Source organism: Oncorhynchus mykiss, chromosome 22, assembly GCF_057628025.1.
Source record: "Oncorhynchus mykiss isolate SJ-2025 chromosome 22, ASM5762802v1, whole genome shotgun sequence".
NCBI lineage: Eukaryota > Metazoa > Chordata > Actinopteri > Salmoniformes > Salmonidae > Oncorhynchus > Oncorhynchus mykiss.
Window position 1 is genome coordinate 34,312,985 of NC_143043.1, and position 24,462 is coordinate 34,337,446.

At 46.8% G+C, this 24,462-nt stretch overlaps 1 protein-coding gene across 2 annotated transcripts in view; it reads left to right on the forward strand.

The window, feature by feature from the left end:
- The first annotated feature begins 612 nt into the window (after nt 1–612).
- Nucleotides 613–24,462, forward strand: part of LOC110501701 (GRIP and coiled-coil domain-containing protein 2) — a 30,947-nt gene continuing 7,097 nt past the window's right edge. The window contains exons 1-20 of one of the 2 annotated variants that reach the window (XM_036959049.2): nt 613–977; nt 1,414–1,470; nt 1,742–1,826; nt 2,909–2,976; nt 3,092–3,196; nt 3,331–3,696; nt 3,824–3,981; nt 4,126–6,238; nt 6,402–6,459; nt 6,698–6,897; nt 8,809–8,928; nt 9,381–9,545; nt 9,626–9,730; nt 10,007–10,169; nt 10,528–10,628; nt 10,794–11,009; nt 20,839–20,960; nt 21,047–21,223; nt 21,329–21,537; nt 24,112–24,318. In XM_036959049.2, the coding sequence (XP_036814944.1) occupies nt 972–977; nt 1,414–1,470; nt 1,742–1,826; nt 2,909–2,976; nt 3,092–3,196; nt 3,331–3,696; nt 3,824–3,981; nt 4,126–6,238; nt 6,402–6,459; nt 6,698–6,897; nt 8,809–8,928; nt 9,381–9,545; nt 9,626–9,730; nt 10,007–10,169; nt 10,528–10,628; nt 10,794–11,009; nt 20,839–20,960; nt 21,047–21,223; nt 21,329–21,537; nt 24,112–24,318 (4,801 nt within the window). In that variant the 5' untranslated portion in view covers nt 613–971. The remainder of the gene's footprint in view (nt 978–1,413; nt 1,471–1,741; nt 1,827–2,908; nt 2,977–3,091; nt 3,197–3,330; nt 3,697–3,823; nt 3,982–4,125; nt 6,239–6,401; nt 6,460–6,697; nt 6,898–8,808; nt 8,929–9,380; nt 9,546–9,625; nt 9,731–10,006; nt 10,170–10,527; nt 10,629–10,793; nt 11,010–20,838; nt 20,961–21,046; nt 21,224–21,328; nt 21,538–24,111; nt 24,319–24,462) is intronic. The other variant, XM_036959050.2, reaches the window with a different exon arrangement.

Below are 24,462 nucleotides of genomic sequence, written 5' to 3' on the forward strand. Positions count from 1 at the left end.
GTGCATGCTGACCAGGTCGCTAGGTGTATGGTGTTTCCTCCGAAACATTGGTGCGGCTGGATTCCGGGTTGGATGCGCACTGTGTTAAGAAGCAGTGCGGCTTGGTTGGGTTGTGTTTTGGAGGACACATGGCTCTCGACCTTCACTTCTCCCGAGTCTGTACGGAGTTGCAGCGATGAGACAAGACAGTAACTATAACAATTGGATACCACGAAAAAGGGGTGAAAAAGGGATACAAAAAAAGAAGGTGGACTTGGTGGCCTTTATAGCTATGGTGGTAAATGGCACTGCCAAGGTGGAGAGAAGGTCCAGGAAGGCATAAATTATTGTGGAAGCGGCCAAGGAGTTACATGGAATATTATCACAAGCCGTACCACCCTCTCAGGCCCTAGAACCTGAGAAGGGAGATATGGAGAATTGGGAGTTATTTTTATTTGGGTGGAATAAGTTAATTTCACGTATGGATTTTCTTCTTTTTTTTACCTTGTTTTGATTTCAATGAATTCCAGTTGGTGGTGGCAATACACCTTTCTGTGTTATAGTCCGCCAGAAAGCCCACAGAAGAAGAAACAAAACCAGCTAAACATTTTCTCTGCTTCTGTGTTGGAGGTTGCCTCTTGTAATGAACCTCATTGACTTATAATTGACTATCTGCGACTGCTCTTCTCTTTTGTTCACCTGGAAATTCCTAGTGCAGTGTATAAATAATTAATGTTACTTTGAAACAACAAAAATATGCCTTTTTTACTGTTATACAATATGAAGTCTGGCAGGCACTATCGATTACGTTCGCTGTGACGTACGTACGTTGTTTGACGAAGTCGGAAATGAATTGAAGCTTAGTGTTGGACATCAAAATAGTGAAATGCTTTAGTTTTCAAATCGTACCATTCAGTAACCTATAGCAGATATTCAGCTACACAGACTACCGATTCCGTTAACGATTGGCTAGTTACATTGCTTCGATCAGGATGGAGGTAAGTTTGGTCCAACGACATGTAACGTTAAGTGATTGTTGTTAGCTCGTCTGACTGGCTAGTAGCAGGTTTAGCTAACGTTAGTGTAGCTAGCTAGCTAACATAATAGTAATGACAACTAAATCGCCATTTAAAATACTATGCGATACTACACAACTGCTAACATGAAATGATAGTTAGACCTTGGCCAAGTTACTGGTCTAGCTAGCTATAAGGGCAATGTTAGCCATGGACAGCTATCCAACTGTTTCCTTATGTAGAAGTATTCACATGCTTCGGTATCACCAAAGGCAAAGATGGCTATCTAGATGAGATTAGCTACGTTATGCCTACTCATCGCTTTTGTAGTGTTTGCCTAGGCTGTAAAGGTGAGATTGGTGTGTGTGCGTCATAGCGGTATATCCTGTTTTATGTAATTGTTTGTTTTCCACAACAGCAGGACACTGTCCCGGAGTCTGTGGCCTCACCACCTCCAGGTGCAGCAAAATCAAAGGTGCAGCACTCTCGAGTTCTCAGAAATACTATCCTTCCCACCACCACCCCATTCTTCCTTTGCCAGTCTTACAGTATTTTGAAATGTCATGTACACTTTCTGTATCAATGATGTATACATGAATTGATTGGCCTTGGTGCTCATACTTTTGACAACTTTATAATATCAAAAGACTAGTACTGAGACCCTAAAATAATGCGTTCTATGTCTCACTGTTTGGTACCTCTGTCTCACTGTTTGTTACCTTTGTCTTACTGTTACCTCTATGAAGTTGGACACGTTGTCCAAGGATGACCTCATCAAGTTTGCCAAGAAGCAGATGGCTGCCATCCAGAAGATGAAGTCCAAATGTGCAGGTAGATGATGCACCTGTCATTCACTGTTTAGATTCAAGGTGTAATTTGACGTGCACAAGTACAGTGAAATGCCTTTCTTACCAGCTCTAAACCCAGTGAAATGCCTTTCTTACCAGCTCTAAACCCAGTGAAATGCTTTTCTTACCAGCTCTAAACCCAACAATTTCATAATCAATATCAATGTAGCACTAAAAATAACACAAAGTAGAACAAAAACACACGAGAAAGAGAAATAAGAAGAACAGGAGAAAGTAAGAAGCTATATACAGGGTCCGTTCCAATACCATAGTTACAATGTGCAGGGATACTGGAGTGATAGAGGTAGATATGTATAGGTGTAAGGGGACTAGGCATCAGGATGTATGATAAACAGTAGCAGCAGTGTAAATTATGATTGTATGTGTGTGTATATAGAGTCAGTATAAATGTGTGTGCATGTTATTTGTGAGTTGGAGTGTCAGTGTGTGTAGAGTCCTGTGAGTGTGCATGTTATTTGTGAGTTAGAGTGTCAGTGTGTGTAGAGTCCTGTGTGTGTGCATGTTATTTGTGAGTTGGAGTGTCAGTGTGTGTAGAGTCCTGTGTGTGTGCATGTTATTTGTGAGTTGGAGTGTCAGTGTGTGTAGAGTCCTGTGAGTGTGCATGTTATTTGTGAGTTGGAGTGTCAGTGTGTGTAGAGTCCTGTGTGTGTGCATGTTATTTGTGAGTTGGAGTGTCAGTGTGTGTAGAGTCCTGTGAGTGTGCATGTTATTTGTGAGTTGGAGTGTCAGTGTGTGTAGAGTCCTGTGAGTGTGCATGTTATTTGTGAGTTGGAGTGTCAGTGTGTGTAGAGTCCTGTGAGTGTGCATGTTATTTGTGAGTTGGAGTGTCAGTGTGTGTAGAGTCCTGTGTGTGTGCATGTTATTTGTGAGTTGGAGTGTCAGTGTGTGTAGAGTCCTGTGTGTGTGCATGGAGACAGTGCAAAAGTAAAAAGGGGCAACCATTGGTTTACTATTCAATGTTGTGATCGTTTATAATATCAATACAGTAGTAGGATTTCCTTTTTAATATTGTTTGTCCTTTCTACTTCCCAATATTCTTTTCAGATTTGGAGAAGGAAGTTGACACCCTCAAGTCTCAGCCAACAGGCAATTCAGACGACTCCATAATACAGGTTTGTGGTCTGAAATTGTTACATGAGAAAATGAATATGCTGCTGCTGAAGTGCTTTGGGAGGGTTTGTAAGTCATGTGTTTTCCATTCTATTCTGTGGTAATCTGTTCTCCCAGGAGCTGACTGAGAGGATGAGTGCCTTGCTGCTGGAGAAGGCTGAGACCCAGCAGAGTGCAGTGTTGCTGCGGAAGGAGAATGAGAAGGTCAAGCAGTGGGAACAGGTGAACTGTAGTAGACCATGTTATCTGTCTGTGTAGGCCAGACCAGTGGTCACCTACCCTAGTCCTGGAGAGCTGCATGGTGTTTATCCTTTTGTTCCAGTTCTAACTTGATGTTTTCTGTTGAATATGGCCAGGATGCAGTAAGAAAACTGGCCACCCTGCAGGGAGAGTTGAACCAGGCCAAGGAAGACCACCAGGAAAAGATGGCCACTTTTGAGAAGACCATGCACGTATCCCAGGCCAAACATAAAGAAGAAGTCGAATTCTTTCAGAGGCTTCTGAGAGAGAAAGACGAGAGTGACAGAGAGAAAGAGAGCGAAAGAGAGAAAGAAAAGCATAGGGAAAGAGAAAAGGAAGATACAAACGACAGTGTAGAAGCTGTTAGTCACAGCCTGGAGTCGCAGATCTTGAGTCTGCAGATGGAGCTAGCTGCAGCGGTGGAGCGAAGTGCCCAGGAGGCTGCAGTGCTGCAGGAGGACCACCAGAGGGCGCAGACAGAGGTTAGTTCAAAAGCAGTGTCCGAAACATTTCACAAAATGAATACCTTCACACGGTTGTAAGCCGATAGCTGACAAAGACCTTCTGGTTTAAATGTTGCAATACACTGTGTGTTTCTTTTTATTTTAGGCCCAGCAAGAAGTAGAGAACCTACGAGAAGAGTTGGCCCAGCATAGCATGCAACATGAAGAGGAGCTGAGAGCTCTGGAGGAGGACTTTGAGATGGAGAGAGAGAGACTGCTTCTCCTCCAAGAGGAGCTCAGTGAGCAGCTCGCTCTCAAAGACAGGTGGGTCCTACTGCTATACGTTGGTGTTGGACAAGATATTGGTGATGGATGACATGAGATGAGTCACAGACTGTACACTAAAATGCTTTGAGTCACTTTAAAAAGTGCTTAATTAATCAAATTTTCTTCCTCTTCTTATGACAGTTTCTTGCAGGATGTGCAGGAGGAAGAGGAGGAGCCTAGTGGCCGCAGCTCGGGAATTGCCAGGATGTTGGAGCTGTCTGGTTTAAGTCAGATTGATGCCAGTGATGGAGAGACGGAGACTGGACAGCTTCGATCCGCCTTGGAGGACCTGCAATCCCAGAATACAATGCTGCAAGACGAACTGACCTTCCTGGGCAATGTGAAGACTCAACTGGAGGCGGAGCTTGAGAGGATGAGGGAGGAGTTTCAGACAGAGAAGGAGGAGCTAGAATTTAAGATCGATGAGTTGCTGATGACCCGGGAGGGTGCGACCCCTGACCTGAATATGACCCCTTACCGAGACCCTCTGAGCCCGGCAACTCCCAAGTGTGACCTTCAGGAGGTTCCAGCCCTCACTCAGCTCCAGCAGAGTGGGCCACAGAGAGAACCAGCGTACAGCCTGCCTGCCAGCTCTGCTAGCCCCTCCAGCCCTTTCCCTGACACAGACCACCAGAGTTTGACCCTGGAAGAACAGCAGAGACTGATCCTAGAGGTTCAGGAGCTGAGGACCCAGTGTGAGACCTTAGCTAGAAAGAATACCCAGGCGGTGGGTGAATGTGAGTCTCTAGCCAAAGAGAGGTGCCAGGCAGTGGATGAATGTGAGTACCTAGCCAGAGAGAGGGGGCAGGCGGTGGCTGAGTGCGAACACACCAGAGACATCCTGAGAGGCCTGGAGACTGAGCTAGGTCAGAGGACTGGGGACTTCGTCAGACAATATGAAGCTATGAAGGAACAGGGGGCGTCAGCGATCCAGGAGCTACAGGAGAGAGTCAGAGGGCTAACTGAGGACAGAGAGAGTCTGGTAGAGAAGTTGAGAGTGCTGAATGAAGACAGAGAATGCCTATTGGAGGAGGTCCAGGGCCTGGAGAAGAGGCTGGAGAGCTTCTTGGAGCAGACACAGGCAGCCGAGGGGCTGAAGGAGCAGCTGCAGACATTTCTGGAGGAGAAGACAGAATTAGCTCTCGAGTTTAAGACCTCTCTGGAGGAGAAGACTGTGTTAGCCTCTGAGCTAAAGGCCTCTCTTGAGGAGAAGACTGTGTTAGCCTCTGAGCTAAAGGCCTCTCTTGAGGAGAAGACTGTGTTAGCCTCTGAGCTAAAGGCCTCTCTTGAGGAGCAGACAGCGTTAACCCTCAAACAAAAGGCTTCAGTGGAGGATCTGAGCAGGCAGAATGGGGAGATCCTCTCTCAGCTACAGATGAAGGAGAGTGCTGTTCAGGAGTTGGAGGATTCACTCAATGTGGTGAGCACAGAGAGGGACCAAACACTGTCAGCACTGCAGGAGAGAGAGATGGAGGTGGTGAGGCTGAGTGAGGTGGAGGGGAGGCAAGGCCAAAGAGAAAGGGTGGCTGAGCTACAGGCTCGTATAGAGGAGCTGGAGAAGGAGAGGAGCCTGCTGAAGAGCAGCCTAGGGGAGGTGCAGGGGAGCCCAGGGGAGGAGGTGGAGGAGCTACAGGCTCGCATAGAGGAGCTGGAGAAGGAGAGGAGCCTGCTGAAGAGCAGCCTAGGGGAGGTGCAGGGGAGCCCAGGGGTGGAGGTGGAGGAGCTACAGGCTCGTATAGAGGAGCTGGAGAAGGAGAGGAGCCTGCTGAAGAGCAGCCTAGGGGAGGTGCAGGGGAGCCCAGGGGAGGAGGTGGAGGAGCTACAGGCTCGTATAGAGGAGCTGGAGAAGGAGAGGAGCCTGCTGAAGAGCAGCCTAGGGGAGGTGCAGGGGAGCCCAGGGGAGGAGGTGGAGGAGCTGCAGGTGCTGCAGGCTTGTGTGGAGGAGCTTGAAAAGGAGAGGAACCTCCTGAAGTGTAATCTGGGGGAGCTGGTGGGAGATACTGAAGCTCTACAGAGAGACCTGGTAGAGATGAAACTTGCCAATGAGAAGATGAGAACAGAGAATCAGGAATTATTGGCCCAGGTCAGCAACGCTACAGAGACACTGGCAGACAAAGAGAGGGAGCAGAAGGTGGGAGGAGAGACTGAGAGAGCGGAGGAGGAAAAACAAGAGGAGAGGAGAGCGCTACAACAGCAGCTAACAGAAAAGGACAAAGTCATATCCCAGCTGAAGAGTGAGATGGCTGTCCTGCAGGTGAGTGCTTCTTCTGTCAGTGTCTTCAAGTTTACTGGATTACAATTTATTTATTTTTTTGCCTCAAGCTATAGTTTGTTACAGTGACTGCTGAGGTATTTTTCATTAGTTCTACAGACTGACTTTTCCTCTCCCTCCACCTCCCTGTCTCTCCCCCCACCAGTCTATAGCCTCCACTGTCTCAGAGGAGAAGACAGCCATAGAGTTCACTGAGAAAATCGGTACGTTCCTAATTACTACTGTAATGGAGAGGTCCAGAACTGGGATACTATGACCAGTAAACACAGATGGGCAGTACTAACAGTGTCATGCTTGTTTTATTATTTCTAGGTGATTTTATTAAGCTCATATAAGAATGACAGATACAAAGTGCCAATCATTAGGGGATTCTGATACTGCCAATGATCTATGTGTGATGATGTCTCTGTGTCCTCTTTTGATTCCATCCCGTCATCACAGCCCTGCTGGAGAAGGAAAGCAAAGAGAAGGATAAGAGGATGAATAAGATCAAGGCAGTGGCTGTGAAAGCCAGGAAGGAGCTGGACACCAGCAGGAAAGAGGCTGTGTCTCTGAAGGAGGAAGTGGAGGTGTTGAAGGCTGAGCGAGAGAAAGTGACCAGCTCAATGAAAGACATCATTCATGGAGCAGAGGGATACAAGGTACTACTCACCCCGGATACCGACCCCTGACCCCTATGTATTGGTAGGGAAACATCACCCCTGATACCGAGCCCTGACCCCTATGTATTGGTAGGGGAAACATCACCCCTGATACCGAGCCCTGACCCCTATGTATTGGTAAGGAAACATCACCCCTGATACCGAGCCCTGACCCCTATGTATTGGTAGGGGAAACATCACCCCTGATACTGAGCCCTGACCCCTATGTATTGGTTGGGGAAACATCACCCCTGATACCGAGCCCTGACCCCTATGTATTGGTAGGGGAAACATCACCCCTGATACCGAGCCCTGACCCCTATGTATTGGTAGGGGAAACATCACCCCTGATACCGAGCCCTGACCCCTATGTATTGGTAGGGGAAACATCACCCCTGATACCGAGCCCTGACCCCTATGTATTGGTAGGGGAAACATCACCCCTGATACTGAGCCCTGACCCCTATGTATTGGTTGGGGAAACATCACCCCTGATACCGAGCCCTGACCCCTATGTATTGGTAGGGGAAACATCACCCCTGATACTGAGCCCTGACCCCTATGTATTGGTAGGGGAAACATCACCCCTGATACCGAGCCCTGACCCCTATGTATTGGTAGGGGAAACATCACCCCTGATACCGAGCCCTGACCCCTATGTATTGGTAGGGGGAACATCACCCCTGATACCGAGCCCTGACCCCTATGTATTGGTAGGGGAAACATCAGCCCTGATACCGAGCCCTGACCCCTATGTATTGGTAGGGGAAACATCACCCCTGATACCGACCCCTGACCCCTATGTATTGGTTGGGGAAACATCACCCCTGATACCGAGCCCTGACCCCTATGTATTGGTAGGGGAAACATCACCCCTGATACCGAGCCCTGACCCCTATGTATTGGTAGGGGGAACATCACCCCTGATACCGAGCCCTGACCCCTATGTATTGGTAGGGGAAACATCAGCCCTGATACCGAGCCCTGACCCCTATGTATTGGTAGGGGAAACATCACCCCTGATACCGAGCCCTGACCCCTATGTATTGGTAGGGGAAACATCACCCCTGATACCGAGCCCTGACCCCTATGTATTGGTTGGGGAAACATCACCCCTGATACCGAGCCCTGACCCCTATGTATTGGTAGGGGAAACATCACCCCTGATACCGAGCCCTGACCCCTATGTATTGGTAGGGGAAACATCACCCCTGATACCGAGCCCTGACCCCTATGTATTGGTAGGGGAAACATCACCCCTGATACCGAGCCCTGACCCCTATGTATTGGTAGGGGAAACATCACCCCTGATACCGAGCCCTGACCCCTATGTATTGGTAGGGGAAACATCACCCCTGATACCGAGCCCTGACCCCTATGTATTGGTAGGGGAAACATCACCCCTGATACCGAGCCCTGACCCCTATGTATTGGTAGGGGAAACATCACCCCTGATACTGAGCCCTGACCCTTACTGAGTCTCTACCTCATACGGAATGAATAACACAGACATCAATAGTGAATTGCTTGTTAATAAGCTGGTGGTACAAATCTGAAGAGATTGTTCATGCAAATAATGAAGTGGCATTTTCCCTTGATTGTTGGCCAGGGCTGCTATTGCTAAGTGTGTGTGCTCAATAAGGAGCTTTCTGTTTGTTTCAGTTAGTAATGCACAACAGCCACATTAAATGGGTTCAGACGGTTGTCTTTATGATTTGGCTTTGTAAGCCATTAGAGATCAAATCACTCTGCCCAGTTTAATGAGAGTTCTGTCCCAGACCTGAATGGATGGATGTCACTGTGTAGAACAGGCAGCTTGATATAGTATGTGTTATTCTGCATTAAACTGAATGCCTCGATACCTACTCAATAATGAATGTGTTTAATATGACATTTGTGTGTGTTTTACAGAACTTACAGTTGGACTACGACAGACAGACAGAGCAGCTGGATAAGGAGAGAGAGAAGGTGGAGGGAGCTGAGAAACAGATCTCCGAGCTGACCAAACGACTCAACACCGCCGTACAACAGGTAACACACACACACACAGGCCCACAAACAAACCATGCTCAGTCTTCCAGCATGCTCAACTAGACTGACAATTTCCCCCTCAGTACAAATATAAACTGTCCATTTGTGAATTATTTCCATTCCACTTGTAATGATTCGCACCCTCCATTACTTCACTAGAAAAACAGGAGGAGGTATGTAAATAAACCGGTTCCATCTGGTGTTGTAGCGTTGTGTCTACTGAGGAACATGCTGGTCATGGCTGTATGAGCTGACAGCTCACCTGGGACAATGCAGACTGGAAGTACAGACAGTCAAGTGTCTGAGACTTCCCTGGATGTCTTTGTTAGATATGTTGAAGACTATTCTATATCCCTTGCTGGCTGATTATATGGCCAAGGGGACTGGGGATTGTCAAGAACTCGAGAGTGAAGTTTTCTTAAATGTAAATGTGTGTTGTTCTGTGTGTCCAGCATGAGCAGCTGTGGTCGGAGAGAGAGGACTTGATGACTGGAATGGAGACGCTGAGGAGCACGGTGAGACAGATGGAAGGACAGACAGCAGAGCTGCACAGGCAGACAGACACCCTGAACAGAGACCATCAGGCTGAGAGACTACTGAAGGAACAAAAGACAAAGGTGTGTGTGTGTGTGTGTGTGTGTGTGTGTGTGTGTGTGTGTGTGTGTGCGCACAGTGTTAACTGTGTTTGTCTCTCCAGGAGCTGTCGTCGTTGCAGAAGGAGGTAGAGGAGTTGACCGCTCAGCTCCGCAGACAGAAGCAGCAGTCTCAGCAGACTGCACGGGAGCTGGAGCAGCTACGCAAGGTACACACACACACACACACACAGCATGGCCACTCAAATAAAGAGCTGGTGAAGCCCTTCCTTCTAACCCTCACTGAGACGCTGAGAGTTGTGTGTCGTGTTGCCTCTAGTCCTACAAAACAACGCTGACTCTAGAACGATGTCAAAATAACATTTTCCCCTCAAGCACTGGAAGCTGCTTTCCCATTACTCATACTAAGATGTGTGTAGAAACATGATTCAGTGTGTGTATGTTGTGGTGCAGTGGGTATCCGTTGTGAATGTGTTTTTGTCCAGGAGGCCCAGCAGAGCTCGTTGTTGGACATGGAGATGGCAGACTATGAACGCCTGGTCAAAGAACTCAACACCAAACTGTCAGAGAAGGACGTGTGTGTGGAGGAGCTGAAAACACAGATACACACACACACCCAGAAAGAAGACACACTCAACCAGGAGATTGGTACGCAGACATTTCTACATTTGAGTCATTTAGCAGACGCTCTTATCCAGAGTGACTTACAGTAGTGAACGTGTACATTTCAATACATTTTTTTGTACTGGTCCCCTGTGGGAATCGAACCCACAACCCCAGAGCTTCCATGCTCTACCAACTGAACTACACAGGACAGTTATCACACCAATCACTACCATTCGCCTAACTGACATAGTTCTCTTACAACTAACCTATTAAAACGGAACTAAATCGGGTCACAGTAGATCAAAATCCTTTGTTTCTATAATGGGTTTCATTCATTAAAATTATGTCTTTCAATGCATTTCTGTATTATTGAATTCCTGCAACCTGTGTGATCCCCCAGAGGGTCTGAAGTCCCAGCTGGACCAGGGGGAGGACAAGAGCGCCAAGATGAAACAGCTGCTGGTGAAAACCAAGAAAGATCTGGCGGACGCCAAGCGACAGGTCAGACTCCGGGGATCACAGTGCTGTGTTCCTCTTACTGCGTTCCCCTGTGTGTGACGTCACTGCTGTATTATAATGAGTGTTGACAGTGTTACGTTAATACATTGTAGTAGTCTAGTTGGTGTTGCCTTAGAAACACTTACATTGTAGTGTGTGTTTGTGCAGGAAGCCTCTCAGATGATGACCCTGGCCTCTCTGAAGGGAGAACTGGAGACCCACCAACAGGAGCTAGAGAACAGTAAGATCCAGTGCTGTGACCTGTCTGGGGAGCGCCACCGGCTAAATGAGCAGCTGAGGACTCTGACGGAACAACAGCAGAGAACAAGCAGCACCCTGCAACACCGACTGACCTCACTACAGCAGGAGTTCAACACTGCCCAGGTATACCGGCATACAAACGCACGTACGCACACACGAACATGCACACGTTTGGTTTTTCTTTCTTTCATCTCATCTTCTCTCTCCGTTCCTACCTCTCTCTCTCTCCCCCCCCCCCCCCCCCCTTTCCACCCTGAACCCCATCTTCCTCGCTCTCCTCTCCACCTCTGTCTGGACCTAACTCAAATCAAATCAAATTTTATTTGTCACATACACATGGTTAGCAGATGTTAATGCGAGTGTAGCGAAATGCTTGTGCTTCTAGTTCCGACAATGCAGTAATAACAAGTAATCTAACTAACAATTCCAAAAGTACTGTCTTGTACACAGTGTGAGGGGATAAAGAATATGTACATAAGGATATATGAATGAGTGATGGTACAGAGCAGCATAGGCAGGATACAGTAGATGGTATCTCAAGTACAGTATATACATGAGGTGAGAATGTAAACAAAGTGGCATAGTTAAAGTGGCTAGTGATACATGTATTACATAAGGATGCAGTCGATGATATAGAGTACAGTATATACGTATGCATATGAGATGAATAATGTAGGGTAAGTAACATTATATAAGGTAGCATTGTTTAAAGTGGCTAGTGATATATTTACATCATTTCCCATCAATTCCCATTATTAAAGTGGCTGGAGTTGTGTCAGTGTGTTGGCAGCAGCCACTCAATGTTAGTGGTGGCTGTTTAACAGTCTGATGGCCCTGAGATAGAAGCTGTTTTTCAGTCTCTCGGTCCCAGCTTTGATGCACCTGTACTGACCTCGCCTTCTGGATGATAGCGGGGTGAACAGGCAGTGGCTTGGGTGGTTGATGTCCTTGATGATCTTTATGGCCTTCCTGTAACATCGGGTGGTGTAGGTGTCCTGGAGGGCAGGTAGTTTGCCCCCGGTGATGCGTTGTGCAGACCTCACTACCCTCTGGAGAGCCTTACGGTTGTGGGCGGAGCAGTTGCCGTACCAGGCGGTGATACAGCCCGCCAGGATGCTCTCGATTGTGCATCTGTAGAAGTTTGTGAGTGCTTTTGGTGACAAACCGAATTTCTTCAGCCTCCTGAGGTTAAAGAGGCGCTGCTGCGCCTTCTTCACGATGCTGTCTGTGTGAGTGGACCAATTCAGTTTGTCTGTGATGTGTATGCCGAGGAACTTAAAACTTACTACCCTCTCCACTACTGTTCCATCGATGTGGATAGGGGGGTGTTCCCTCTGCTGTTTCCTGAAGTCCACAATCATCTCCTTAGTTTTGTTGACGTTGAGTGTGAGGTTATTTTCCTGACACCACACTCCGAGGGCCCTCACCTCCTCCCTGTAGGCCGTCTCGTCGTTGTTGGTAATCAAGCCTACCACTGTTGTGTTGTCCGCAAACTTGATGATTGAGTTGGAGGCGTGCGTGGCCACGCAGTTGTGGGTGAACAGGGAGTACAGGAGAGGGCTCAGAACGCACCCTTGTGGGGCCCCAGTGTTGAGGATCAGCGGGGTGGAGATGTTGTTGCCTACCCTCACCACCTGGGGGCGGCCCGTCAGGAAGTCCAGTACCCAGTTGCACAGGGCGGGGTCGATGACGAGCTTGGATGACGAGCTTGGAGGGTACTATGGTGTTGAATGCCGAGCTGTAGTCGATGAACAGCATTCTCACATAGGTATTCCTCTTGTCCAGATGGGTTAGGGCAGTGTGCAGTATGGTTGAGATTGCATCGTCTGTGGACCTATTTGGGCGGTAAGCAAATTGGAGTGGGTCTAGGGTGTCGGGTAGGGTGGAGGTGATATGGTCCTTGACTAGTCTCTCAAAGCACTTCATGACGGAAGTGAGTGCTACGGGGCGGTAGTCGTTTAGCTCAGTTACCTTAGCTTTCTTGGGAACAGGAACAATGGTGGCCCTCTTGAAGCATGTGGGAACAGCAGACTGGTATAGGGATTGATTGAATATGTCCGTAAACACACCGGCCAGCTGGTCTGCGCATGCTCTGAGGGTGCGGCTGGGGATGCCGTCTGGGCCTGCAGCCTTGCGAGGGTTAACACGTTTAAATGTCTTACTCACCTCGGCTGCAGTGAAGGAGAGACCGCATGTTTTCGTTGCAGGCCGTGTCAGTGGCACTGTATTGTCCCCAAAGCGGGCAAAAAAGTTATTTAGTCTGCCTGGGAGCAGGACATCCTGGTCCGTGACTGGGCTGGTTTTCTTTTTGTAGTCCGTGATTGACTGTAGACCCTGCCACATGCCTCTTGTGTCTGAGCCGTTGAATTGAGATTCTACTTTCTCTGTACTGACGCTTAGCTTGTTTGATAGCCTTGCGGAGGGAATAGCTGCACTGTTTGTATTCGGTCATGTTACCAGTCACCTTGCCCTGATTAAAAGCAACCCCTCTCCCACTCCCCTCTCCCACTCTCCTCTCTCCACCTCTGTCTGGACCTAGCTCAACCCCTCTCCCTCTCGCCCTCTCTCCACATCTGTCTGGACCTAGCTCAACCCCTCTCCCACTCTCCTCTCTCCACCTCTGTCTGGACCTAGCTTAACTCCTCTCCTCTCTCCCTCTCTCCACCTCTGTCTGGACCTAGCTCAACCCCTCTCCCTCTCTCCACCTTTGTCTGGACCTAGCTCAACCCCTCTCCCTCTCTCCACCTCTGTCTGGACCTAGCTCAACCCCTCTCCCTCTCTCCACCTCTGTCTGGACCTAGCTCAACCCCTCTCCCTCTCTCCACCTCTGTCTGGACCTAGCTCAACCCCTCTCCCTCTCTCCACCTCTGTCTGGACCTAGCTCAACCTCTCTCCCTCTCCACCTATCTGGACCTAGCTCAACCCCTCTCCCACTCTCCTCTCTCCAACTCTGTCTGGGCCTAGCTCAACCCCTCTCCCACTCTCCTCTCTCCCTCTTTCCACCTCTGTCTGGACCTAGCTCAACCTCTCTCCCTCTCCACCTCTGTCTGGACCTAGCTCAACCCCTCTCCCACTCTCCACCTCTGTCTGGACCTAGCTCAACCCCTCTCCCACTCTCCTCTCTCCCTCTTTCCACCTCTGTCTGGACCTAGCTCAACCCCTCTCCCACTCTCCTCTCTCCACCTCTGTCTGGACCTAGCTTAACTCCTCTCCTCTCTCCCTCTCTCCACCTCTGTCTGGACCTAGCTCAACCTCTCTCCCTCTCTCCACCTCTGTCTGGACCTAGCTCAACCCCTCTCCCTCTCTCCACCTTTGTCTGGACCTAGCTCAACCCCTCTCCCTCTCTCCACCTCTGTCTGGACCTAGCTCAACCCCTCTCCCTCTCTCCACCTCTGTCTGGACCTAGCTCAACCCCTCTCCCTCTCTCCACCTCTGTCTGGACCTAGCTCAACCCCTCTCCCTCTCTCCACCTCTGTCTGGACCTAGCTCAACCTCTCTCCCTCTCCACATCTATCTGGACCTAGCTCAACCCCTCTCCCACTCTCCTCTCTCCACCTCTGTCTGGACCTAGCTCAACCCCTCTCCCACTCTCCTCTCTCCCTCTTTCCACCTCTGTCTGGACCTAGCTCAACCTCTGTCCCTCTCCACCTCTGTCTGGACCTAGCTCAACCCCTCTCCCACTCTCCTCTCTCCCTCTTTCCACCTCTGTCTGGACCTAGCTCAACCCCTCTCCCACTCTCCTCTCTCCCTCTCCATACCCTCTTTTAGCTCAGCTCAGTCAGTAGAAATAGCTTCATGGATTTCCCATCAGTAGAGTTTGAGTGTGCAGCTTTTCTAAATGGTTGAAACCAAATCTTATTATTATTACCCTGGGGTCTAGTGGGTGATAATGAATGGTACGGTCTGGCTCCACGGTAGAGGAAGTGCTGCTGGGTTGTCTACCTCTGGGACCTACACACTAACACTGTACTATTCATTACAATATATAATCATTCACGCTCACACACACATACACTATACAGCAGGGGTTGGCAATAGGCGGGCCCAATTTTTTGGGGAGGGGGTTTTGTTTGCAGAAGAAAAGAAAGACTGTAAAATCACCAGGAATTCAGCAAAAAAAATAAAAAATTCAAAGAGACGTGATCATGTCTCAATATAATCAGGATATGACATTTATTTTGTCTTTTTTTTTAATGCAATCTCTTTTTGGGCTTAGTTGTGGTCAATTTGCAGTGTATACATTTATTATTTTTATTTTATTTCACCTTTTATTTAACCAGGTAGGCCAGTTGAGAACAAGTTCTCATATACAACTGTGACCTGGCCAAGACAAAGCAGAGTTACACATGAGATAAACAAACGTACAGTCAATAACACAATAGAAAAGTATATATACAGTGTGTGCAAATGAGGTAAGATTAGGGAGGTAAGACAATAAATAGGCCCTAGTGGCGAAATAATTACAATTTAGCAATTAAACACTGGAGTGATGGATGTGCAGAAGATGAATGTGCAAGTAGAGATACTGGGGTGTAAAGGAGCAAAAAAATAAATAACAATATGGGGATGAGGTAGTTGGATGGGCTATTTACAGATGGGCTATGTACAGCTGCAATTATCTGTAAGCTGCTCTGACAGCTGATGCTTAAAATTAGTGAGCGAGATATGAGTCTCCAGCTTCAGTGATTTTTGCAATTCGTTCCAGTCATTGGCAGCAGAGAACTGGAAGGAAAGGCAGCCAAAGGAGGAATTGGCTTTGGGGGTGACCAGTGAAATATACCTGCTGGAGCGCGTGCTATGGGTGGGTGCTGCTATGGTGACCAGTGAGCTGAGATAAGGCGGGGCTTTACCTAGCAAATGCTTATAGATGACCTGGAGACAGTGGGTTTGGCGACGAATATGAAGCGAGGGCCAGCCAACGAGAGCATACAGGTCGCAATGGTGGGTACTATATGGGGCTTTGGTGACAACGGATGGCACTGTGATAGACTGCATCCAATTTGCTGAGTAGAGTGTTGGAGGCTATTTTGTAAATGACATCGCCAAAGTCAAGGATCGGTAGGATAGTCAGTTTTACGAGGGTATGTTTAGCAGCATGAGTGAAGGTTGCTTTGTTGCGAAATGGGAAGCCGATTCTAGATTTAATTTTGGATTGGAGATGGTTAATGTGAGTCTGGAAGGAGAGTTTACAGTCTAACCAGACACCTAGGTATTTGTAGTTGTCCACATATTCTAAGTCAGAACCGTCCAGAGTAGTGATGCTAGTCAGGCGGGCGGGTGTGGGCAGTGATCGGTTGAAGAGCATGCATTTAGTTTTACTTGCATTTAAGAGCAGTTGGAGGCTACAGAAGGAGTGTTGTATGGCATTGAAGCTTGTTTGGAGGTTTATTAGCACAGTGTCCAAAGAAGGGCCAGATGTATACAGAATGGTATCGTCTGCGTAGAAGTGGATCAGAGAATCACCAGCAGCAAGAGCGACATCGTATATATACACAGAGAAAAGAGTCGGCCGAGAGTTGAACCCTGTGGCACCCCCATAGAGACTGCCAGAGGTCCGGACAACAGGCCCTCCGATTTGACACACTGAACTCTATCTGAGAAGTAGTTGGTGAACCAGCCGAGGCAGTCATTTCAGAAACCAAGGCTGTTGAGTCTGCCGATAAGAATGAGGTGATTGACAGTCGAAAGCCTTGGCCAGGTCGATGAATACGGCTGCACAGTATTGTCTTTTATCGATGGTGGTTATGATATCGTTTAGGACCTTGAGCGTTGCTGAGGAGCACCCATGACCAGCTCGGAAACCAGATTGCATAGCGGAGAAGGTACGGTGGGATTCAAAATGGTTGGTGATCTGTGTGTTAACTTGGCTTTCGAAGACCTTAGAAAGGCAGGGTAGGATAGATATAGGCCTGTAGCAGTTTGGGTCTAGAGTGTGTCCCCCTTTGAAGAGGGGGATGACCTTGGCAGCTTAACAATCTTTGGGGATCTCAGACGATACGAAAGAGAGGTTGAACAGACTAGTAATAGGGGTTGCAACAATTGCGGTGGATAATTTTCGAAAGAGAGGGTCCAGATTGTCTAGACCAGCTGATTTGTAGGGGTCCCGATTTTGCCGCTCTTTCAGAACATCAGCTGTTTGGATTTGGGTGAAGGAGAAATGGGGGAGGCTTGGGCAAGTTGCTGTGGGAGGTGGAGGGCTGTTGACCGGGGGAGGGGTAGACAGGTGGAAAGCATGGCCAGCCGTAGAATAATGCTTATTGAAATTCTCTATTATAGTGGATTTATCGGTGGTGAGTGTTTTCTAGCCTCAGTGCAGTGGGAAGCTGGGATGAGGTGCTCTTGTTCTCCATGGACTTTAGTGTCCCAGAACCTTTTGGAGTTTGTGCTACAGGATGCAAATTTCTGTTTGATAAAGCTAGCCTTTGCTTTCCTAACTTCCCTGAAAAGTTGCATATCGTAGGGGCTATTCGATGCTAATGCAGAACGCCACAGGATGTTTTTGTGATGGTCAAGGGCAGTCCGGTCTGGAGAGAACCAATGGCTATGTCTATTCCTGGTTCTACATTTTTTGAACGGGGCATGCTTATTTAAGATGGTGTTGAAAGCACTTCTAAAGAACAACCAGGTATCCTCTACTGACGGAAGGAGGTCAATATCCTTCCAGAATACTCAGATTATAATGACAGTGCCGACAGAAAGTATTTATACCCCTTGACTTATTCCACATTTTGTTGCCTGAATTCAAAATGGTTGAAATGTTTTTTCTCTCACCTATCTAGACAAAACCCAGTAATGTTAAAGTGAAAGCACGTTTTTAGACATTTTTGTTAATTTATTGACAATTAAATACAGAAATATCTAATTTCCATAAGTATTCACTCCCCTGAGTCAATACTTTGTAGAAGCACCTTTGGCAGCGATTACAGCTGTGTATTTCTGGGTAATTCTCTAAAAGCTTCTCACCTGGATTATGCAACATTTGCCCATTTTATAATTTTCAAAATAATTCAAACTCTGTCAGATTGGTTGTTGATCATTATTAGACAGCCATCTTTAGGACTTTCCAAAGATTTTCATGTAGATTTAAGTCACAGCTGTAACTCGGCCACTGAGGAAGATTCACTGTCTTCTTGGTAAGCAACTCCAGTGTAGACTTGGCCTTGTGTTTTAGGTTATTGTCCTGCTGAAAGGTGAATTCATCTCCCCTTTTTCCTGTAGGATTTTGCCTGTGCTTAGCTCCATTTGGTTTCTTTTTATCCTGAAAAACTCCCCAGTCCTTACTATTACAAGCAAACCCATCACATTATGGAGCCACCACTTTGCTTGAAAATATGGAGAGTGGTACTCTGTAATGTGTTTGTATTGGATTTGCCCCAAACATAACACTTTATATTCTGGACAAAAAGTCAATTGCTTTGCCACATTTTTTGCAGTATTACTTTAGTGCCTTGTTGCATGTTTTACAATATTTTTTTTATTCTGAACAGGCTTCTTTTTCACTCTGTCAATTAGGTTAGTATGGTGGAGTTGTTGTTGATCCATCATCAGTTTTCTCCTGTCACAGCCATTCAACTCTAACTGTTTTAAAGTCGCCATTGGCCTCATGGTGAAATCCTTCAGCGGTTTCCTTCCTCCAACAACTGAGTGATGAAGGGCGCCTGTATCTTTCTAGTGATTGGGTGTGTTGATAAGCCATCCAAAGTGTCATTAATAACTTCACCGTCCTCAAAGAGATATTCGATGCCTGCTTTTTACATGTTTGCTTATCTACAAATAGGTGCCCTTCTTTGTGAGGCATTGGAAAACCTCCCTGGTCTTTATGGTTGAACCTGTGTTTGAAATTCAGTACTCAATTGAGGGACCTTACAATTGTCTGTATTTGTGGGGTACACAGATGAGGTAGTCATTCAAAAATCATGTTAAACACTATTATTGCACACAGAGTGAGTCCATGCAACTTATTGTGTGTTCTTAAGCAAATTTCTACTCCTGAATTTATTCAGACTTGCCATAATAAAGGGTTTGAATACTTATTGACTCAAGACATTTCAGCTTTACATTTGTTATTCATTTACAGTGCCTTGCGAAAGTATTCGGCCCCCTTGAACTTTGCGACCTTTTGCCACATTTCAGGCTTCAAACATAAAGATATAAAACTGTATTTTTTTGTGAAGAATCAACAACAAGTGGGACACAATTATGAAGTGGAACGACATTTATTGGATATTTCAAACTTTTTTAACAAATCCAAAACTGAAAAATTGGGCGTGCAAAATTATTCAGCCCCCTTAAGTTAATACTTTGTAGCGCCACCTTTTGCTGCGATTACAGCTGTAAGTCGCTTGGGGTATGTCTCTATCAGTTTTGCACATCGAGAGACTGATATTTTTTCCCATTCCTCCTTGCAAAACAGCTCGAGCTCAGTGAGGTTGGATGGAGAGCATTTGTGAACAGCAGTTTTCAGTTCTTTCCACAGATTCTTGATTGGATTCAGGTCTGGACTTTGACTTGGCCATTCTAACACCTGGATATGTTTATTTTTGAACCATTCCATTGTAGATTTTGCTTTATGTTTTGGATCATTGTCTTGTTGGAAGACAAATCTCCGTCCCAGTCTCAGGTCTTTTGCAGACTCCATCAGGTTTTCTTCCAGAATGGTCCTGTATTTGGCTCCATCCATCTTCCCATCAATTTTAACCATCTTCCCTGTCCCTGCTGAAGAAAAGCAGGCCCAAACCATGATGCTGCCACCACCATGTTTGACAGTGGGGATGGTGTGTTCAGCTGTGTTGCTTTTACGCCAAACATAACGTTTGCATTGTTGCCAAAAAGTTCAATTTTGGTTTCATCTGACCAGAGCACCTTCTTCCACATGTTTGGTGTGTCTTCCAGGTGGCTTGTGGCAAACTTTAAACAACACTTTTTATGGATATCTTTAAGAAATGGCTTTCTTCTTGCCACTCTTCCATAAAGGCCAGATTTGTGCAATATACAACTGATTGTTGTCCTATGGACAGAGTCTCCCACCTCAGCTGTAGATCTCTGCAGTTCATCCTGAGTGATCATGGGCCTCTTGGCTGCATCTCTGATCAGTCTTCTCCTTGTATGAGTTGAAAGTTTAGAGGGACGGCCAGGTCTTGGTAGATTTGCAGTGGTCTGATACTCCTTCCATTTCAATATTATCGCTTGCACAGTGCTCCTTGGGATGTTTAAAGCTTGGGAAATATTTTTGTATCCAAATCCGGCTTTAAACTTCTTCACAACAGTATCTCGGACCTGCCTGGTGTGTTCCTTGTTCTTCATGATGATCTCTGCGCTTTTGACGGACCTCTATCACAGTGCAGGTGCATTTATACGGAGACTTGATTACACACAGGTGGATTGTATTTATCATCATTAGTCATTTAGGTCAACATTGGATCATTCAGAGATCCTCACTGAACTTCTGGAGAGAGTTTGCTGCACTGAAAGTAAAGGGGCTGAATAATTTTGCACGCCCAATTTGTTAAAAAAGTTTGAAATATCCAATAAATGTCGTTCCACTTCATGATTGTGTCCCACTTGTTGTTGATTCTTCACAAAAAAATACAGTTTTATATCTTTATGTTTGAAGCCTGAAATGTGGCAAAAGTTCGCAAAGTTCAAGGGGGCCGAATACTTTCGCAAGGCACTGTATAAACATTTGCAAAAAGATAATTCCACTTTGGCACTGTATGTTCCAGCCCTCGACCATTTGCTCTGACATAAACTGTCTCGATGCTGAATGTAGTTGCCTACCCCTGCTATACACTGTCATATTTCTAGCTGCTGATCTGCAGAAACACACCTAATTACACTTCAGTGTGAAAATAGAGATACCGTTAGCATGTAATATGTGTGCCTACAAACAGTTTGTTAAGCATTTTAATTCATTACAACTTCAATCAATGTGTGATGTGTATTCTGTTTCCAGGCTGAGCTGTCATTTGTCACTACTGAGTTTGACAGCTATAAGGTCAGAGTTCACAATGTCCTCAAACAGCAGAAGAACAAGAGTTCGGCCCAGAGTGACGGACACGCCACCAAACAGGAGAGGTATAGCTACAGATGCTGTGTGTGTGTGTTATATGGTGACATATTTGATGTGTGTTATATGATGATAATGTGTGTGTGTGAGACAGAGAGCAGATGGAGTCCATGGTGGACCAGTATAAAGCCAAGCTGCAGGACAGTCAGCAGAGTCTGGCGTTGAGCACTGCAGAGTTCCAACAGCTCCAGATGGAACACGACACACTGCTGGAACGACACAACAAGATACTGCAGGAGACCGTCACTAAAGAGGCCGAACTCAGAGAGCGGTGTGTGGAGGAGTAACCTTGCCTGAAGACTTGTATTAGCTCCCAGAGCTCATGCCTTTAGCTCAGTGGGTTAACGTTTCCCATCTCTCCTTTATCTTCCTCCAGACTCCTGTCTCTCCAGGCAGAGAGTATGTCGCTGCGGACAGAGCTTGCCCAGACGGTGGGTCAACTTACCTCCCAGGCCGACGCCCAACGCTCAGGGTTCCGGGAGCAGATCCGCCACCTTCAGGATGAACACAGAACTACAGTAGAGACCCTGCAGAACCAGATGACCCGGCTGGAGAACCAACTATTCACATTGCAGAGCCAGACCGGTAAGACCAGAGAGGCTGAGGATTGGGTTGAGAGTGGGAAAGAATAGAGTGCGGTTCTGGAGAGGCAAAGAGAGGAGGGGGGTGAGTGAGAAGGGGATGGAGACCAGGGGAAGGGTAGAGAGAGGGGTTGTGAGTTGCGCATGAGAGAGCAGAGCTGATAGACCTTATATCACCTTCCACACAGGGGCCCTCTGGAGCCTCTCGGTGTAAACACACACTCCATCTATCTCTCTACCTTTTCATCTTACTCGTGTAGTGTGGTAGTGCAGCTGTTTAGAGATGGGAGAGAGAGCTGAGTGAGAGGGGACTTCCTTCATCTCAGCCTGGCCAGGTGTTAGTGTGAAGGCTACAAAGAGCCCATCCAGCCTTAACCAGCCCTGCTCTGCCCGCCCCTCTGGGTAGCACCAGCACACTGGCATCTGGAGAGCCTGGTTGTTAGTGCCACCCTAACACAAAAGTTGGGCGCAGTTGCACTTCTGGAGACAGCAAGGCTGGATCCCTTCTTATAATCAGATAGAACTTTTGCTTCTTGTCTCTCTTCCTTCATCTGCACTGAACCTTAAACGGTTTAAGATTTGATTGAATCTTGAAGTGAAAATTGTTAACTTCAAGTGCAAGTTAAGGTCAAGAGGTTCCAGAGAGACTCCACCACTGTGGGTGTTCTCTAGGGTGTGAAGAGCAGGGCGGGCTGCAGGTGGTTCTACCCACAAGTCTCTCACTCTCTCTGTCCATCAATCAGACATCAGACACCCGCCCTTGTCTCTCACACAGATACACACACCTACCAATATGAAGTCCGCTCTTTTTCAGCAGTTATTTTTATCATCCTCTGTTCATGAACTTATCTAAGCCCTGTATGCTTCTTGATTTCACAACAGCACCCTCTCAAGGTGAAGTTGCTCTCTGCCCGACTAGATACAGTGCCTTGCGAAAGTATTCGGCCCCCTTGAACTTTGCGACCTTTTGCCACATTTCAGGCTTCAAACATAAAGATATAAAACTGTATTTTTTTGTGAAGAATCAACAACAAGTGGGACACAATCATGAAGTGGAACGACATTTATTGGATATTTCAAACTTTTTTAATAAATCAAAAACTGAAAAATTGGGCGTGCAAAATTATTCAGCCCCTTTACTTTCAGTGCAGCAAACTCTCTCCAGAAGTTCAGTGAGGATCTCTGAATGATCCAATGTTGACCTAAAGGACTAATGATGATAAATACCTGTGTGTAATCAAGTCTCCGTATAAATGCACCTGCACTGTGATAGTCTCAGAGGTCCGTTAAAAGCGCAGAGAGCATCATGAAGAACAAGGAACACACCAGGCAGGTCCGAGATACTGTTGTGAAGAAGTTTAAAGCCGGATTTGGATACAAAAAGATTTCCCAAGCGTTAAACATCCCAAGGAGCACTGTGCAAGCGATAATATTGAAATGGAAGGAGTATCAGACCACTGCAAATCTACCAAGACCTGGCCGTCCCTCTAAACTTTCAGCTCATACAAGGAGAAGACTGATCAGAGATGCAGCCAAGAGGCCCATGATCACTCTGGATGAACTGCAGAGATCTACAGCTGAGGTGGGAGACTCTGTCCATAGGACAACAATCAGTCGTATATTGCACAAATCTGGCCTTTATGGAAGAGTGGCAAGAAGAAAGCCATTTCTTAAAGATATCCATAAAAAGTGTTGTTTAAAGTTTGCCACAAGCCACCTGGGAGACACACCAAACATGTGGAAGAAGGTGCTCTGGTCAGATGAAACCAAAATTGAACTTTTTGGCAACAATGCAAAACGTTATGTTTGGCATAAAAGCAACACAGCTCATCACCCTGAACACACCATCCCCACTGTCAAACATGGTGGTGGCAGCATCATGGTTTGGGCCTGCTTTTCTTCAGCAGGGACAGGGAAGATGGTTAAAATTGATGGGAAGATGGATGGAGCCAAATACAGGACCATTCTGGAAGAAAACCTGATGTAGTCTGCAAAAGACCTGAGACTGGGACGGAGATTTGTCTTCCAACAAGACAATGATCCAAAACATAAAGCAAAATCTACAATGGAATGGTTCAAAAATAAACATATCCAGGTGTTAGAATGGCCAAGTCAAAGTCCAGACCTGAATCCAATCGAGAATCTGTGGAAAGACCTGAAAACTGCTGTTCACAAATGCTCTCCAACCAACCTCACTGAGCTCGAGCTGTTTTGCAAGGAGGAATGGGAAAAAATGTCAGTCTCTCGATGTGCAACACTGATAGAGACATACCCCAAGCGACTTACAGCTGTAATCGCAGCAAAAGGTGGCGCTACAAAGTATTAACTTAAGGGGGCTGAATAATTTTGCACGCCCAATTTTTCAGTTTTTGATTTGTTAAAAAAGTTTGAAATATCCAATAAATGTCGTTCCACTTCATGATTGTGTCCCACTTGTTGTTGATTCTTCACAAAAAAATACAGTTTTATATCTTTATGTTTGAAGCCTGAAATTTGGCAAAAGGTCGCAAAGTTCAAGGGGGCCGAATACTTTCGCAAGGCACTGTATGTGTTGTCTTACTCTCTCTCCACCGTCCAGCTCCAGTCCAGACCAGTCGTAAGCCAGTGGTGGACCGCCGGACTGTGGACCAGGGGGCGATGGGGGGGATGGGCCTCAGTGACCTACAGTCCATGGCTAGAGAGGAGGGGGAGGGCATGGAGACCACTGAGACAGAGTCCCTGTCCCTCCCACACACACCCCTACCCTCACTGGAGCATCTACTCACCTCCCCAGACCCCAAACAGGGTAGGAGTTTGTGTCCATGCTTGATTTCAATGGATACACACTAGAGGTCGACCGATTATGATTTTTCAATGCCGATACCGATTTATTGGAGGACCCAAAAAAAAAAGCCGATACCGATTACGATTCGGCCGATTTTAAAAATGT